The sequence below is a fragment of the Chelonus insularis genome, unplaced genomic scaffold, assembly GCF_013357705.1.
Source record: "Chelonus insularis isolate UGA/USDA-ARS -01 unplaced genomic scaffold, ASM1335770v1 contig_164_pilon, whole genome shotgun sequence".
NCBI classification, from domain to species: domain Eukaryota; kingdom Metazoa; phylum Arthropoda; class Insecta; order Hymenoptera; family Braconidae; genus Chelonus; species Chelonus insularis.
The window spans coordinates 2,247-17,378 of record NW_023276404.1 but is presented as its reverse complement, the minus strand read 5'-3'; the positions used below and the strand labels follow the sequence as shown (position 1 = coordinate 17,378).

At 28.1% G+C, this 15,132-nt stretch overlaps 1 protein-coding gene across 1 annotated transcript; it reads right to left on the bottom strand.

The window, feature by feature from the left end:
* Positions 1 to 567: 567 nt before the first annotated feature.
* Positions 568 to 8,296, bottom strand: LOC118064176 (acetylcholine receptor subunit alpha-type acr-16-like). The gene is made up of 6 exons (XM_035078600.1): positions 8,053 to 8,296; positions 7,328 to 7,437; positions 7,016 to 7,218; positions 5,955 to 6,149; positions 5,498 to 5,642; positions 568 to 5,414 (listed from the first exon to the last, which is right to left on the bottom strand). Exons 1-5 carry the CDS (start codon positions 8,093 to 8,095, stop codon positions 5,558 to 5,560), a joined length of 636 nt encoding a protein of 211 aa, XP_034934491.1. The 5' UTR covers positions 8,096 to 8,296; the 3' UTR covers positions 568 to 5,414; positions 5,498 to 5,557.
* Positions 8,297 to 15,132: the final 6,836 nt, after the last annotated feature.

Here is a 15,132-nt window from a genome sequence, read left to right as displayed (position 1 = left end):
TCAAAAAGAAATAACGATTTTCAACTACAATTTGAGCATATCACGCGGCTTCTTATTTGAATTATTTTATTATAACGTATATACTTATTATTTATCTTCTCTTTTAATTTAATATCTTTGCTAAATTTTATTAACAATCATCTATAAGGAAATGGTAGATAGTAATTTCTTTTAGATCAATCGATACATTATATTTGCAAAGGATTCACTAATTTTAATTCATCGAAATTCCTGTGTTTTTTTTATCACTATTTATTAATCAATGAATTGTTTTATTTTTTTCTCACGTAAATTAACATATATACGCGCACTCTAATTGGTCTTTATATGTTAATTTGTCTAGTTATTAACATTTTTGGTTATTGTTTCGGCTAATAAATTTGATAAATCGTTGCTCATCCACGAGAAAAAATTATTAACTAATATTCTATGTGACTTTAATTTTTTTTTGCAAAACAAGTTAATAAATACTAGATTTTCCATTTAAACAAAATAATTAAATTATCTAAAAATTGTAAAATAATTCATTACATATTTGGACATTGAATGTTTTTTTTATTTGTTTTGTAATTGAAATATCTAAACAGGTGCAAAGTCAGCAATTATTTTTTTATATGAACAAGATTAAATATAGTATTTTTCGCCGTTATTTCTATGAATTAATGTTCCAATGAGAATATTTATTTTAACCTAAGTGTAATAGCCCTGGACATAATCGATGAACTCGGGCTCCATATTTATTTGACAGTTTTATTTCTTAAATTTATAAATAAATTTAGTTTTATTCACCTTCTGGAAAAAAATCTATACAAGTGAATGGCGAATAAATAATATTTATTTATCAGATATTGTTTTGGTTTGTAGAATTATCGCTTTATAACTTGTTTATTATATGTCATAATTCATTCATAAGATTATGATAAAGTTAAACATTTTGGACATTGTATACTTCATTGCCCATGTAATCCTAAATCAATTCCATTGTGTTTTATTAAATTTTTTTCGTTAATTAAATTATTTTAATTTAACATTAATTTATTTAATATTACAATTCATTAACAGTTTTATCCATTCTAATCAATTATTCAACTCTCATTGTCTTTACATTATATTATTTATAATACCATATTATTTATCTGTTTATTCATTAGCTTATTGTTATTCGCGTATTTATAATCTTTTCCACACATATATTACATTTTTCTTCTCGTAAAACCGATTACGAACGTATTTTCTATATGCTTATTATGTTCATATGTGTATAATTTCGTACTAATTATTTGTTTTTTATCATTATCATTATTTCTATTATATTTATTATTCAATTATCATAATATTTATATTATTAAAATGAACTTTATTCTCGCTATGATTGTTATCGTATCGCTTTTAAGAAAAATATTTTTTTTTTCTAACAATTCATATTATATTTTGAATTTTTTAAAAATTTATTTAAATCAACTCTAGTGACTTTACATTTCTATTCTACTCAATGAAAACCACTTTACTGCAATGCTACAATTTATCGCAAGAGAATCAAATAAATACAAAACCGCAAGGAAAAAATCAGATAGAAAAAGTATTTAAAAAGTTTGAAATATGTTTATTTAATGATAATTTTTGTATTTTTCCCCTGAAACCCTACCACTTTATTAATATTTCTAACTTTGCCCTCAACTTCATTTATCACCGTTTATGATGTTAACTCATAAGCTTTTTATGTTTTCCATGACAGAAGATAGCCATTATGACGAGTGAATCCTTTAAAATCACATTTCCAGTGGTTTATGTTGGAAATTTTCTCACGTTTTAGTCATTGACGTTGTTAATAGTCGACAATTAAAGCTGCCAAAACCTCAGTAAATTGCTTCCGAAATCAGTACGTCTTCTTTCAGACTTAATATTCGACAATGGCGATTCTTTGCACTCGTCGATTCTATTAGAAAGCGGTAACTACGGTTTTAGTATATTCACATCACGAACAATATCGAAGTCTCGTATAATGGAGTGACTTGAACGCTTCACGATTAATTTCTTGATAACGAGAATCCGTGGAAACCAAGGAAGAAGTTGCTCAAAGAATGCGAAATTACTAGTAGATATAGCAGCACGTTTTTCTAGTGCTTTTATCAACGGAAGTTGTGGATGAAGAGTTTAAATTTCAAAAGAACGATATAAAGTCTATATATTCAACTGCAGTTGTTGGCTGTAATAAAGCTTTCAAGTACTTAAGTGTATATTTTAAAATAAAAATTCTAAACTATATTAAACTGATTGTAAACCAATAAATTTATTCATTAAATAATTTATTATTAAAAAGCATGAGGTATTAAATTTTCGAGTGATTTTTTTTTATAAAATTTCCCCACATATGATTGTGAATAATAAATAGTTTTTGGCCGATCGTATTTTCTACTTCACTTATTTCCCGGTTTAAATTGAGGTGATAAAAATGGATGAACCAAAAAGTTACAGATTTTTTTTTAATAATATTCTTATGATTATTTTTATGATTAATATTATCATAGCAGTATGTTTATTTGATTATTGAACATAAAAGTTATTCTCTTGAGAAAAATTAAAATTGATTGTCTCTGAAAACTAATGAAAGAAAAAGCCAATTTCTAGATTCAAAAAGAAATGAAATAAAGAAAGAAGTGAAGTCAATAGTATGAGATATTTCCGACAATAGACGCACAAGAACTAAAGTCAACTAACGTCTTAGAGAAGTCTACAAATTTCCCCGAGGGCTCATTTTATTTTTATTATTTTTTACAGTCGTATTTTAGCTACTTTTCATTTTATGCTCTTCCATTTTGCCGATTAATTTAACATTATTGCCCTCTAATACGAACTTTAAATAACACATCACTTCACCATCGTAAATTTATAAACATAAACTCGCCTAAAGAAATAAATTTGCTGTTCATAACAGGCCATTAGTAATTGTTTTAACTTATAAAATATTGAATGAAATTAAATATTTAAATAAAAGTGAAGTTAAAAAGCGAAACGAAATCAATTCATAGCGAGACATCGAATCCTGCTTACGTTGAGGACTCATATAAAACTGAGTCTAATATATGAATGATATACAATCACATTTTTTATTGGACACAATGAAGACATAACATGACAATCTTCTTTTGTCGTCCCTGTTTAAGTATACAATATTTATACGATTATTCTAATCATTTATTCATTCATTTTATTATTATTCTTTTTAATTAATTGGAACACTTTATCGTCAATGAGGTTTTTAATATTCTAACGTTGCTCGAACGATTTAATTATGCCTAGACTCTTGATTAGAGTTGGCCAAATGATCGTTGACACTTGCAAGAGAGATGCAATGTATCACGAATTATTTATTATAATTATTATTAGTTATTATTATTTAATTATTTGCTTAATTATCTTCAAGCCCAGCGCATGGTAGTGGATCGACAGGAGACAGCGAATAGCGGAATATTCTCGACTCATTCTCTAACGACGCTCGTTAATTCTCATACGTGCAACTTTTGAAATTTTTATTCATTATTTGATTTTTTTTCATGAACTTGTCACGAATTTTTATTTATATTCTACTGACTTTTAATTTAATTTTTTTTTTTAAACTCAATTAAATAGACTTTTGGAAGTTTAATTGATTGACTGTAAGCTTTCGGTTTTTTGTTTTGATTATTTTGCTAATGGCTTTGTCGAGTTTGTACATGACACACGTCTAAAAACCGGAAATCTAAGTCCGCAAATTCGAATGCAATTTTGAAAATCCATTTAACCCAACTGTCGGTCTCACTATTCAGTATAGAGACGTAAATGCAATTAGGTTATTATTTATATGTCTTTCTCGTATCATTCATACTCTAATTGTACTGTTTTTTGTCTTTGAAATTTCAATTCTCCTTTACTGTCTATAAAAATGATGACATCAACTGTCTAGAGTGCAAGCAAACGCTAAAGAAAACATTCTAATATTTTTTTCGATTTAAATCAGAATAAAAAAAAAAAAAAGTATTAATTTTTCTGTATGATAGAAAGCACCATATCCAATCACATACAAGTGACGGATACAAGTGGCTTAAGCTCTTTTTGAAAACCCACAATGTCATATTCAATGAAATGAAAATCAATGCAATCATATTGCTGTGCTAATTAAAAATAATTTATTATTTTATTTGAGTTCAGTTAATTAATCAGATAATTTTTTTTACATCAATAAACCGTCAAAGGATTCATTGAAAATTCACTAAAACTCCTGTTGACCTACATTCAACTATCCAGGACAAAAAAAATAAATATTTAATGAGTGTGAAAAAGTCAATAAATAAAAAATTTTAACTAAATTCACAGTAGGATATTTTATTTTCCCTATACCTCTCGTATATTGATATCATTAATTACTTTTTTTTTCAATAGTTGCACGTAATTTAGAAAGAAATCACAATGATAATTTTAAAATGAACACTTTTTCTATATATCTATGCTTGTTATCGTCAACATAAACTTTTCTTGCGTGCAAAAATCTAGGCTACGCTCTATTTATTTCTCTTTTGCAAATTCATATTTACAATCGCGATAAACAAAGTCGGCGGTTCATTAACGTTAATCGATTAATTATTATTATATCATGTATGTATTAATCATATACTTACATATTTAATAATAATAATAGTAATGATACAGTTTTTGGTTTTGTTTTCTTGTCGAAGATATATCGATGAGTGTGTTGAGATAAAAAGAGTATTTGCAAATTTAATATTATTCCTACCGCCAGCGTTTTTGATGCAGGCGAATCGACTGGCAGTTTTTATTTAGTGTCTTGATTTATTTTCTCTTGATCTCTATGATTTGCGTATAACACGACGATAAAAGAGATAGAGAATGAACTTGAGCATCTTCTCGCAAGTAATTTGTTGGTTGAATTATTTTTATCGACGAATCAATTGAAATTCTTCTTACCGCGCAATTCTTCTTCTTGCGAGATTGAGAAATCCAATGGTCATGATGTGAAGACATAGAGGTTCCAGTACTTTGAGAATTTGTGATCTTTTGGTGTACATATATACATACGTATATATTTTTAAATCACTTTTTGGCATACTCGCGTCGCGGAGAATAATGTCGAGAAAAGAAATTCAGAGAAGTTATCGAAAGTACTTGGAGAACATAGTTTGGGTTGTGAAGAATTCCCCTGATTCTTATGGTTGAATTTCAGCTAGTTATTTCTTTGGCATTCCTTACTCTTATTTTTTTTTTTATTCCTTCCTCGTCTTGTTGTTTTATTGTACTTTATTCCAAATAAATGCTTACACTTGTACCAACTTATTTTTTGACACGGCCGATTATTTATTGACCATTATCACTTGTTTTTGTTGGTTTACTTTTTCACTAGCTGATTTTTTCTTTCATTACTGTAATAATTATTACAATTATATAAATTCTGTCTTGAAAAATATATTTATGAGAAATATAAAAAAAAAAAATGCAGCAATACCTAGAATCAGGAGGAGCTTTCTTCGGAAAGGTTTTTTGACTGCTGGGCCTGGGCAGTTTACTACTGGACGATTATATGCGGCGCTGAGAAAAGAACTGCTATCGTTGCAATCACGGTGAATAGTGTGAAAACAATCAGACAAAGCCTTGAAAAAAACAATATATTTTTTTATTACGACATTTATTAAAAATATTTTTATCTAACTAATAAAATAGATATTCATATTTAAAGTTGATAAGCTTAACTCATATTGAATAAAACAACCTGTAAAAATGATCTCATGCAAAAATATGCTTTATCTTTATTTACTCAACTACTGTGCAGATTTACTATGGAATAATTTTAATATATTATTATCAACAAATCACTCTCGAAGGTTATTTTATTTGGAGTTATTTAAATGACAGCTACATTTCATATTCATTATTTTGACATGAAATAAATAATTTAGACAAACCTGTCAACAACCATGGCAGCAAATTTCCAATCGCTGATAATTTCTGCCTCCATTTCGGTTTTTTTCATATGTTGAGTAATAAACTGAAGCTCCCTCAGAATATTCTGAAGCTCAACTTGAGTACCATTGAGAGGCATAAAGGTTGTGGTCTCTTCAATGGTAGGAGGCCTGCCAGAAGGGTGATGACCCGGTGTGCTAAAACCAATTAGCCGTATCAATGCGTGCACTTACGTATTCCTGTGAGATGCAGAGCTTGCGAGAAACTCTGCCACAAGAAATTCCCTCGAGATCGGATATAATCGATCGATTTTGCGTCTTCACCACGTTTACCTGTTATGAATATTATTACCACAAATATTCGTGGTACGGAGTATTAATAGTAACCGTCAATTGTCATGTAATAGATAACTGTTTACATAACTGTAAACTGTTGGATTGATTTTGTCAAATAATTTTTATTTTTTACATACTACTGAGTAATTAATTGATGAAATTTTTCAATGATTTTATTACAGATAATAACTACAGCTATATTTTACAAAAATTACTCTTATTATTTTTTTGACGATAATTTAAAGGACTGCAATTAGGTGGTTAAAAATGAGCCCATTATTTTTCATCGCCTCGGTACTTTTATATTTTTCAATCACGAATATTGACAATTCAAGAGTCAATACTGATAACAATGATCGAAATTAAAATGGGTATTTTTCTTTAACAATTATGTATAAAACAAAAACTGTTTATAGAATATTATCTTAGTCTTTTCGAGACGAATAGAAATACCCAGGTAGCAATTTAAATCCAGCCCTATATTTGTGTCTTTAAAATGGCCCACTTAATTTTTAAGATGCCTCGCCTGATTTGGGATTTTAAGGAAGTAAATTCAGGCTCAAAAGAGACGATAAGATCAGGACCATTTAATTATCATTTATCTAATGAATAGTTCTATGGTAGTAATGAGGTAGTAGTAGCATAGTTGAAGAGTAATTTATATTTTATTTGCTACTTAAATAGTTCTAATATGAACAATAGATATAGGAATAAAAGTAAACAATTACCGGGGGTAAGTTGATACAGGAAACCTAAGTAGAAGATCATCGTTGAGATCAACAACATTTGCAATAAGACTTTGACTGCCTTGATTTTTCCGCTCCAATTCTCTTATCTTGCTGTTTTCTATGATTTTTTTTCTCGTGATCTTCCTACCAGGCCTTGTCATGCGAAGCATCCATGGCAGCCATTGAAGCAGGACCGATTTAATCTAAAAGCAAGAAAACCTGTCATAAAGACAAACGAAAGCTAACAATGAACATGACGTGAATAGAAGTTTTTTGATGCTTGTTATCGTTAATGATCAATCGTTCAATTACCCATTGACTCATCTCGTGGTTGTCCGCAGTTCGATGGTGATAGTTCAGCACCAAGACTGTTAAGACTACGCTACTCGCCACCATGAACATGATGCAGTTGAAGTATGTTCCTGATTACCGAGGAATTTTTTTTTTTTGTTGTAAAAAATTCCCCATAAAAATAAAAAAAGCGATTAGCGTGTGAATTTAATAAGATTATTATAGTTTATACTTCTTTATTTATTGATAAAGAATTATTTACGATTAAGGTTTTTATATTAATCGAAACTTGTTAAAAACAATAATTATTACAAATGATAAATAATCACAACAATATTTAGTTTATTGAAAAATCGAGTGATTAAAGCTTGAAAATTTTCAAATAATCACAAAATAATTCTTTACCATTTACATGAGAACTCACACTTTTTTTTAATATTCTTTTTTTCTGTAAATAAATTTTTTTACTTCGATGCACGGAACAAAAACAAATTTTGATCTTTGCATCGTCCATTCATTAAAATTCACTCTCTCTCTAGATCCATTTAGAATATTCACTCTCGGGTCATTTACAAATATAAATCGTTTAACGAAAACAGTTGAAAAAAATTAATTAAAAAGTAGCTGAAAGAAGAATCAATTGACATTTTTAACGTGAGACAATAAATATTCATATGTAGAGAAAAAGCACACGTACGCGAGCCAAAAGAGATTTTATAGTTAGATGATAAAGAAAGCGTACTTACTCAATGCGCAATGCTCTTTTATTTTCATACACAGTTGATTCATTTACTAAAATGTATCATTCATTTTTTGATTATTGTTCAACATTTTTCGTGACAAACATTCAACATAAATAATGCAAAACATTCAATAACTATAATTCATGCGATTTTAACAATACTGACAATGACACATAGTACAAAGTATTTTTTACATACTTTTTCTACTTGAATACTTATCAATTTGGATGCAAGGTGCTCTTGTAGACTGGTGTAATAATTAAAGCACGCTACGATTTTCGTAGCATATTTCGTTTGGTTATTATATTTATAATAATTTTTGAGTTGTTTATTATCTGGATGCAGTGAGTTAATTTTTTTTTTTAAAAGTTATTGATTTAATAAATGTACAATGGTCTGTCAGTTTGGGAGTGGTTTATCAGGTCGAAAAGCCAGTTTCAAGTGGCACTTGTAGGTTGAACGAGGCGGTGAAATATGAGATTTACGGAGACACGATGATGCTACTTGAAATTTAATAACACTCATAATTCTTCTTGCCAGCAATTTTGGCTGTTTATTGCATTCTATACTTATTTCATCTAAAAGAAATTGGCAAAATTAGATTCTCCATTCGTAGAATTGTTAAGTGTCTAGAGATTTGCTGAGGTTTCCTTCTGTGTGTGGTCAAGATATTTATTAAAATAAAATAAAAAAATAAAAAGTTCAGTAGATAAAATTTTATCGGGAAAGAATGAAGTTGTTGATGACAAAATTGTTGGTAGAATATTCTGATAAATAGATGCTTAGTGGTTAGATGGGTAATTGGTCTTGTTTAGACAAACAGAACTGATATTAATAGGAAACAATAGTTATGAGAAAATGAACAATGGCGTCATGAATGAAGTAAATTAGTGACGCTGACGAGAAATAAATTAACCACTTGCAAGCCTGGTTAACTGATTGAGAATGTCAAGTTTGATTTTGTGAATCATACAGCATTTTATAACTAACTCGTAAAATCGTGGGTGTTGAAATGACACATCACAGGTAGTATTGAGAAATTGAATTTTATTTCTTCATTACGAGGGATGGATTCATTAAAGTTGAGTCTTGATTACTATTGACACTAATTTTAAAGTTGTTAAAACTCAATATACACTGAAAATATATCATCAAAGCTTTTATTGGAATTTGAAAAAACTTTTGAAAAATCGGAAATTAATTAAAAATTGATAATTTATTTTTATTGAAATATTAATAATTGTGTTTAAACTTGTGAAAATTAATCTTTGCAATAATAGCGGCACATTGAGAGCTTCATTTTCGTTGGAAGAAACTACAGAAGTTAATTAAGATATTTGTCAATATTTTCTTATTATAAAAAAAAAAATAAATTTTGTTTGTGAGCAAAATAATGCTGTGAGTTGAAGCAATAGAGAATAAGAATCAGAGGGTTGAGTTAAAGTAAGAAGTTAAACTTTGCTAGAAATATAATTTCCATTCTTCTTAGAAGCACAGTATTCTTAGACAGAATTTTGAATTTTCAATTTAAATCAACTGAAAGTAACTCTCAATCTCGTTGAAATCATAACAATTAAATTTAATTCACTCTTCTTTTTTTGTAACAAACTAATTTTCAACGATTTTTTGTGTTTTTGTTAAAATCAATCTGATGAACTTTTTCTCATACTAAAAATATATATATATTTTTTTTTTATTTTTCGATTTCCCGTTCATTTGCAGAGAATCGCCGCTGCTTCAAGGGACGCAGAAAAGATCGGAAAACGAGAGAACAATGAAGTGCAGGCTATTGAGAGAAGGGCACAAGAGGGATCTGAAATGAAGACGGAGGTTATATCTATTCTCTTGTGAGCGAATAGTATGTCTACTCTCGAGGCTATTCCCCGGAAATGAGTAAGGCATGGGTGATGCTGTGATAAAAATCGGCGATAACGGGTTACGATGAGAGGAATAGGAGTCTCATCAAATCGTGAGAAATGAGAAAAATGTGAACTATAAAAAAAAAGGTAAGAAAAATATATTAAAAATTTTAAATACATAATTGATAAATGATTAACATAAGAAAGAGATTTTTTTTTTAATTTTTAATTCATAATGATTGTGTGTGGAGTCAGAAATTGAAAAATGGTGGAGATGTGAAATTTAAATAGATAAGTTAAAGTTTTTAACTCGATTAAATAAAGTGTGGTGATGGTAAGAAATCTATGTAAATTAAAGAGCGCATTCCAGAAGGAATTCCTTGTATAGAAAGTTTAAAACGATGACATTAAGTCGCTATATGTATATATGATGCAATGTTTCTAGTCTCGTGGGCTGCCACAACTGCCAAAGTATTTAAACGTTCCATGTGCATTGTATATCAAAGTAGTTGAAGTACATGTTTTCAGTATAATTCGCGAGGGAATCAGGAGGTTTATCAGTAAATTTAAAGAGGATAGAGTTCTTGAATTTATGACTTTACATACTGCATTAAAATAATACTGTAAATTGTATAGTGAACGAAGATAAAATTATCTTGATAATTCTCTTTGGTTTGCTGGCTTTATTTAATATCTTCTTATATAAATAGCGTTTTCTTTGTTACTGTGGTGTTTTTTTTTATTTTTGACTGAACGGAAATTTAAGATTTTTTCTCATTTAAATAAGACACAAGAGCTTTGTTGTAAATGAAAAAATTCATTCGTTGATAAAAAATGCTGGAGACTGAAAATTAAAGAAATTGCTTTAAATGTCAAAGGAGAAAAAATAGTTATCGCCCAGAATATTTTTCTAAAACGAATGACGATATTTATTCACGTGAAAGACAGGAAAAACGAAAAATCGAGTCTCGCGGGAAAAATATTTCGAGATCAATACGGTGGAGAGTTTGGACCAGGCATTAATTCTTGCCATCGGCAGGAAGAATTTGTTGAAAACGCATGGAGAACAACGAAGATGGACGAGCTTGGCTTTTTGCCAATATGATGGAGCTTGAGGCAAGTCTCTTCTGTACTCTTGAAAATACTTTGTCATTAATAAGTTACGAGAATGGCAACTTTACTTTGCTATATTCTTCTTATCACTCTTAAAAAACTTATCGGATATCATTTAACAATAAAAAAATTTACTCTTTTCACCAATTAACTTCTAATCGAGCTGATAATTTATTTCTTTCTATTCAGAGAAAAATATTTAACTGTTGCCAGAAAAATATTTTCATGATAGTGCGATTAGTTTTTTTTACTGAAAAATAAGGAGAATCTTTACTCGATATATGACCCTCGTAAATTCATAAACTAAATCCATTCATAGACATATTCTTGTATCCTATAAATTTTTGAGTGATTTATCGAAAAAGGAATTATTTCTAAAACGAACACGAATAAGTATCAGATAAAAAATATATTTCCATTAAAATTAAAAGTAACGTCAATTATTTTTTTTAAGAATCAGAAAATAGATGATAAGACTTAGCGTATAAATATGATGTTAATTACTGATTATATTTAAAAGCAATTTTGTCTCATCAATAATAGCATTATAAGTGCGAAGAAAAAGGAGTAAAAATTGAAATAGAAGATTTAAAGCTTTAAGAATGTCGAGAATATCGGCTTGCCTAATTTTCGTGGAAAATTATTCATAGAAGCAGCTTGTAGAGGTGTTATCAAGCTGCTAGGGAGCAAGTTTACTTCTGGAGATAAAAGTATACACTCCTTCTTGTAGGTGTAGTGGCAGTGAGGCTCTTATCACGGTGCTTTCCTAGAACGAATATACCCCATAAATTGCCGGCAACGCGTTTCCCCAGCTCTAGTGGCTGGCAGGGACATTCATTAACATTGCAGCGCCTCTTAATTTAAGTCGTGAGAGTAAGGATACTATGTGTAGACTCTGTTAGACGCGGGTGTTCTGTCTGAACTAAAAGAGACAGAGACACTTGAGAAGAAAAAAGTGACGACAAAAATAAAAATCAAGAAAATATATTTTATTTTGTTTCAAGTACTTTTTTTTTCATATTTTATAACAAATCTCTTGTGTCTTATTGCTTAATCCTCTGTCGGTTAATTTTTCTGTTTGTAAAAACGATTTGCTGACCGAAGAAGATAATTAAACTGTTATTTCTTTAGTGGTCGCTTATGTAAAAATAAATATCTAATGAAAAAGATACAAAGTTAAGGTTAAAGTTGAGTATTTTATAACAGTACCTTGTAATTCCCGCTGCTGGTGGCTAATAGAATAAATAAGGAAACGATTTGAGGAGGAAAAGAGATAGAGAAATGAAAAAGAGATGCTATGCGGGTTTGTTGGCATATGTGGATGCAGGTAATAAATAGCGAGAGAGTGATAACATAGAGAGAAAGAGAGAAAGTAAAGAGAGAATTTACAAAGAAAAAAAATAAATTTATTTAATTCAATTCATTTCCGTAGTTTTATTCTAATAGACCGAATCAATGAAGAATTTCACAGTAGTATAAATCAATGGATAGACAGGTTATAGAATTAAGGATTGACTTTTAAATGATTTAAAAGTTTTTCCATTTGATAGAGTACCGGAAATTATTAATTAATTCATTTATATTTTGAATCTTTCGGAATATATAACCTGACTGTACATTCATATATTCCACTACCATATTATTGAGTCGGACTACTAGCTGTCATATTATGTGGTTTATTAGTCACTTATTTAATTCAAAAGTTTGTGTAGTTATTAAAGCTCCTACATAGTGATATAAAAATAAGTTTTATCATTTAAATATAAATTATTTCATTTTAATTTTATTTTGCAGTTTTCTAAAAAACACATGCTTTTATAAAAATATGCTTCATAATTTTTTTTTGACAACTCTCGAAAAAGTCAATTTATTAAAAAAATTATGAAACTGCAATTATTTTTAATTAATATTGTTGAAACTTTTAACGAGTTATTATATTGTTCATAAATAATGTTATTATTAAAACTATGAGTATGGAGATCAGTAACTTTCTAGATAAGTTGATTACTCAATTTTTGGAATATTTTTATTTTATTTATAGATACTTTAACGAGAGTCTGGGAGGCATAGTAATATTTTGTTACTGTTGAGAAGCTTTAATTAGCATTAAATTAAAATAGTTAACTATTGATTGCTTATTCGTATTTGTACGGCTCGCCCAGGCCCTCGAGAGAATTTAATGGTGCAATTTTAAGAGCCCAATTGAGAGAGATTGATGTCCTTCTATCGGTCAAGCGTGAATATTCAATGATTAGTTGATTTCGTCGATCCAATTTTGGTATATGCCAGTGTCGATAGCTCATGATTGTTGAAAATGAACAATTTGAATTTCTATTACTCGTTTAAGTTGGATAATTGTGTTACAACATCAATTTCCAACCAATTAACTATCAACCTTCACTGCTTAATCTACTCATTTAAAAAACTTGTAATGCAAATTACTATTTTTATTAACTCATTATTGATCTTTCAAAATAATCCACTTCCATACTTTTACAACTGATTTTTTACAATCCATTACTTATTTTTTTTTTTTTTTCAATTCAAAAGTCTTCAAGTAATGTAAGTCTTTGTTTTTTTTTTTCGTGCGGTTAATAGCATTTGGATCGACAAAATCAATTAATTACTCAGTAACCAAACGTAGCATTTAAACAAGTACTGGTTAAACATTTCATTTCCAGTGAAAGTTTAATTAATTTTTAATAATCACTACATAAACGAGATCTGCAAATAATTGACAGGAGATTTATGTAAATAGAGAAGCAAATACTACGAGAAAAAAAGAGTTATTTGCAAACGAATATCACATTTATTTTACTTAGATTTATTTATTAATAAATACGATTCTTTAATACTATTAAAATACGTGTTGTTTATAAGTGATTATAATTATCTTTTATTTTTAATTTAATATCTAAATACAACTTATTGATTTATTATTTACTTGATTTAATTGATATCATTGATTTATAATTATTATTTATATTGACACATAGGCAGTGTGTTCATAGTCATTAGTGATTCAAAAATTTATATATCAGATACATTCGCACACACACAAGCTACTCGGTAGGAATATTATATGATGTGTGATAAGCAAGAAGAACATTTGTGAATTTTATGAAATAGGAATAAATAAAAAACATTTTTGCTGCCAAAATATTTAAAAGTACACAATGATAATAAAAAATTAAAGAAAACAAAATGAAAAATAGCATTCACAGCTTAGTAGCAGTTAGCTCTATGAATTTTATGATTTTATATGTACGAGTGTTTCAGCTGAATTTATTCTTTACAAAAAGAAATTTGTATTGTTCTTAAACCGCAGTAACACAAAAAAAAAATATTATTTTTACTAAATGTGGCTGGAAAAACTTGCTAGTAAACAAATAAGCGAGGTTTTTATTTATTTATTTTTTTTGGTAGCAATTTTTAGGTAATTTTTATTTAGTAAAGATTTAAAATAAATACTAAAAGAAGATGAATAAAAATAGTTGAAAAAAGTTCAAAGTTTACAAAAGAAAAATTTTGAAAGAGTTTAAATTTGTTGTTTGGTTGATCATCAATCATGAGAACTGTTCAGTAAGTAGCAAGCATTAAGTATTTATAGATACTTAAATATTTTTATTATTTTTTTTAAAATCAGTATTAAGACTTGATATCTAGTGGTATCAGTTAATGGGAAAATTTTTGTACAACGAAAAAATATGAGTGATGATAAGAAGGTGATAATAGTGGTCGTATGCAATTTTTTAAACGGCCAAGATTTTCCTGAAAATGAATAATGTTCTATAGAAAAATGAAATATAGGTTATATATTGTAGTTTATAATAAAAACTTTTCAATAATCAATAAATTATTATCTTATCAGTAGAATATATATATAAGGAATTTATTTATAGAAAAATAAATGAAAGTTTCAAGAATCAGCCAATTTAAAATATATTTTGAAACAATAAATCTTCAAAAATCATATTAACTCGTGCTGAAAAGAACACTTTTAGAATTGACAAAGTTTATTTCTCTCGTAATATATTTTTATCTTAGATACTTCAAATCCTCATGTATTATAGATTTTTAGGGTCTTAAGATATTTTATAAAAAAAAAAAC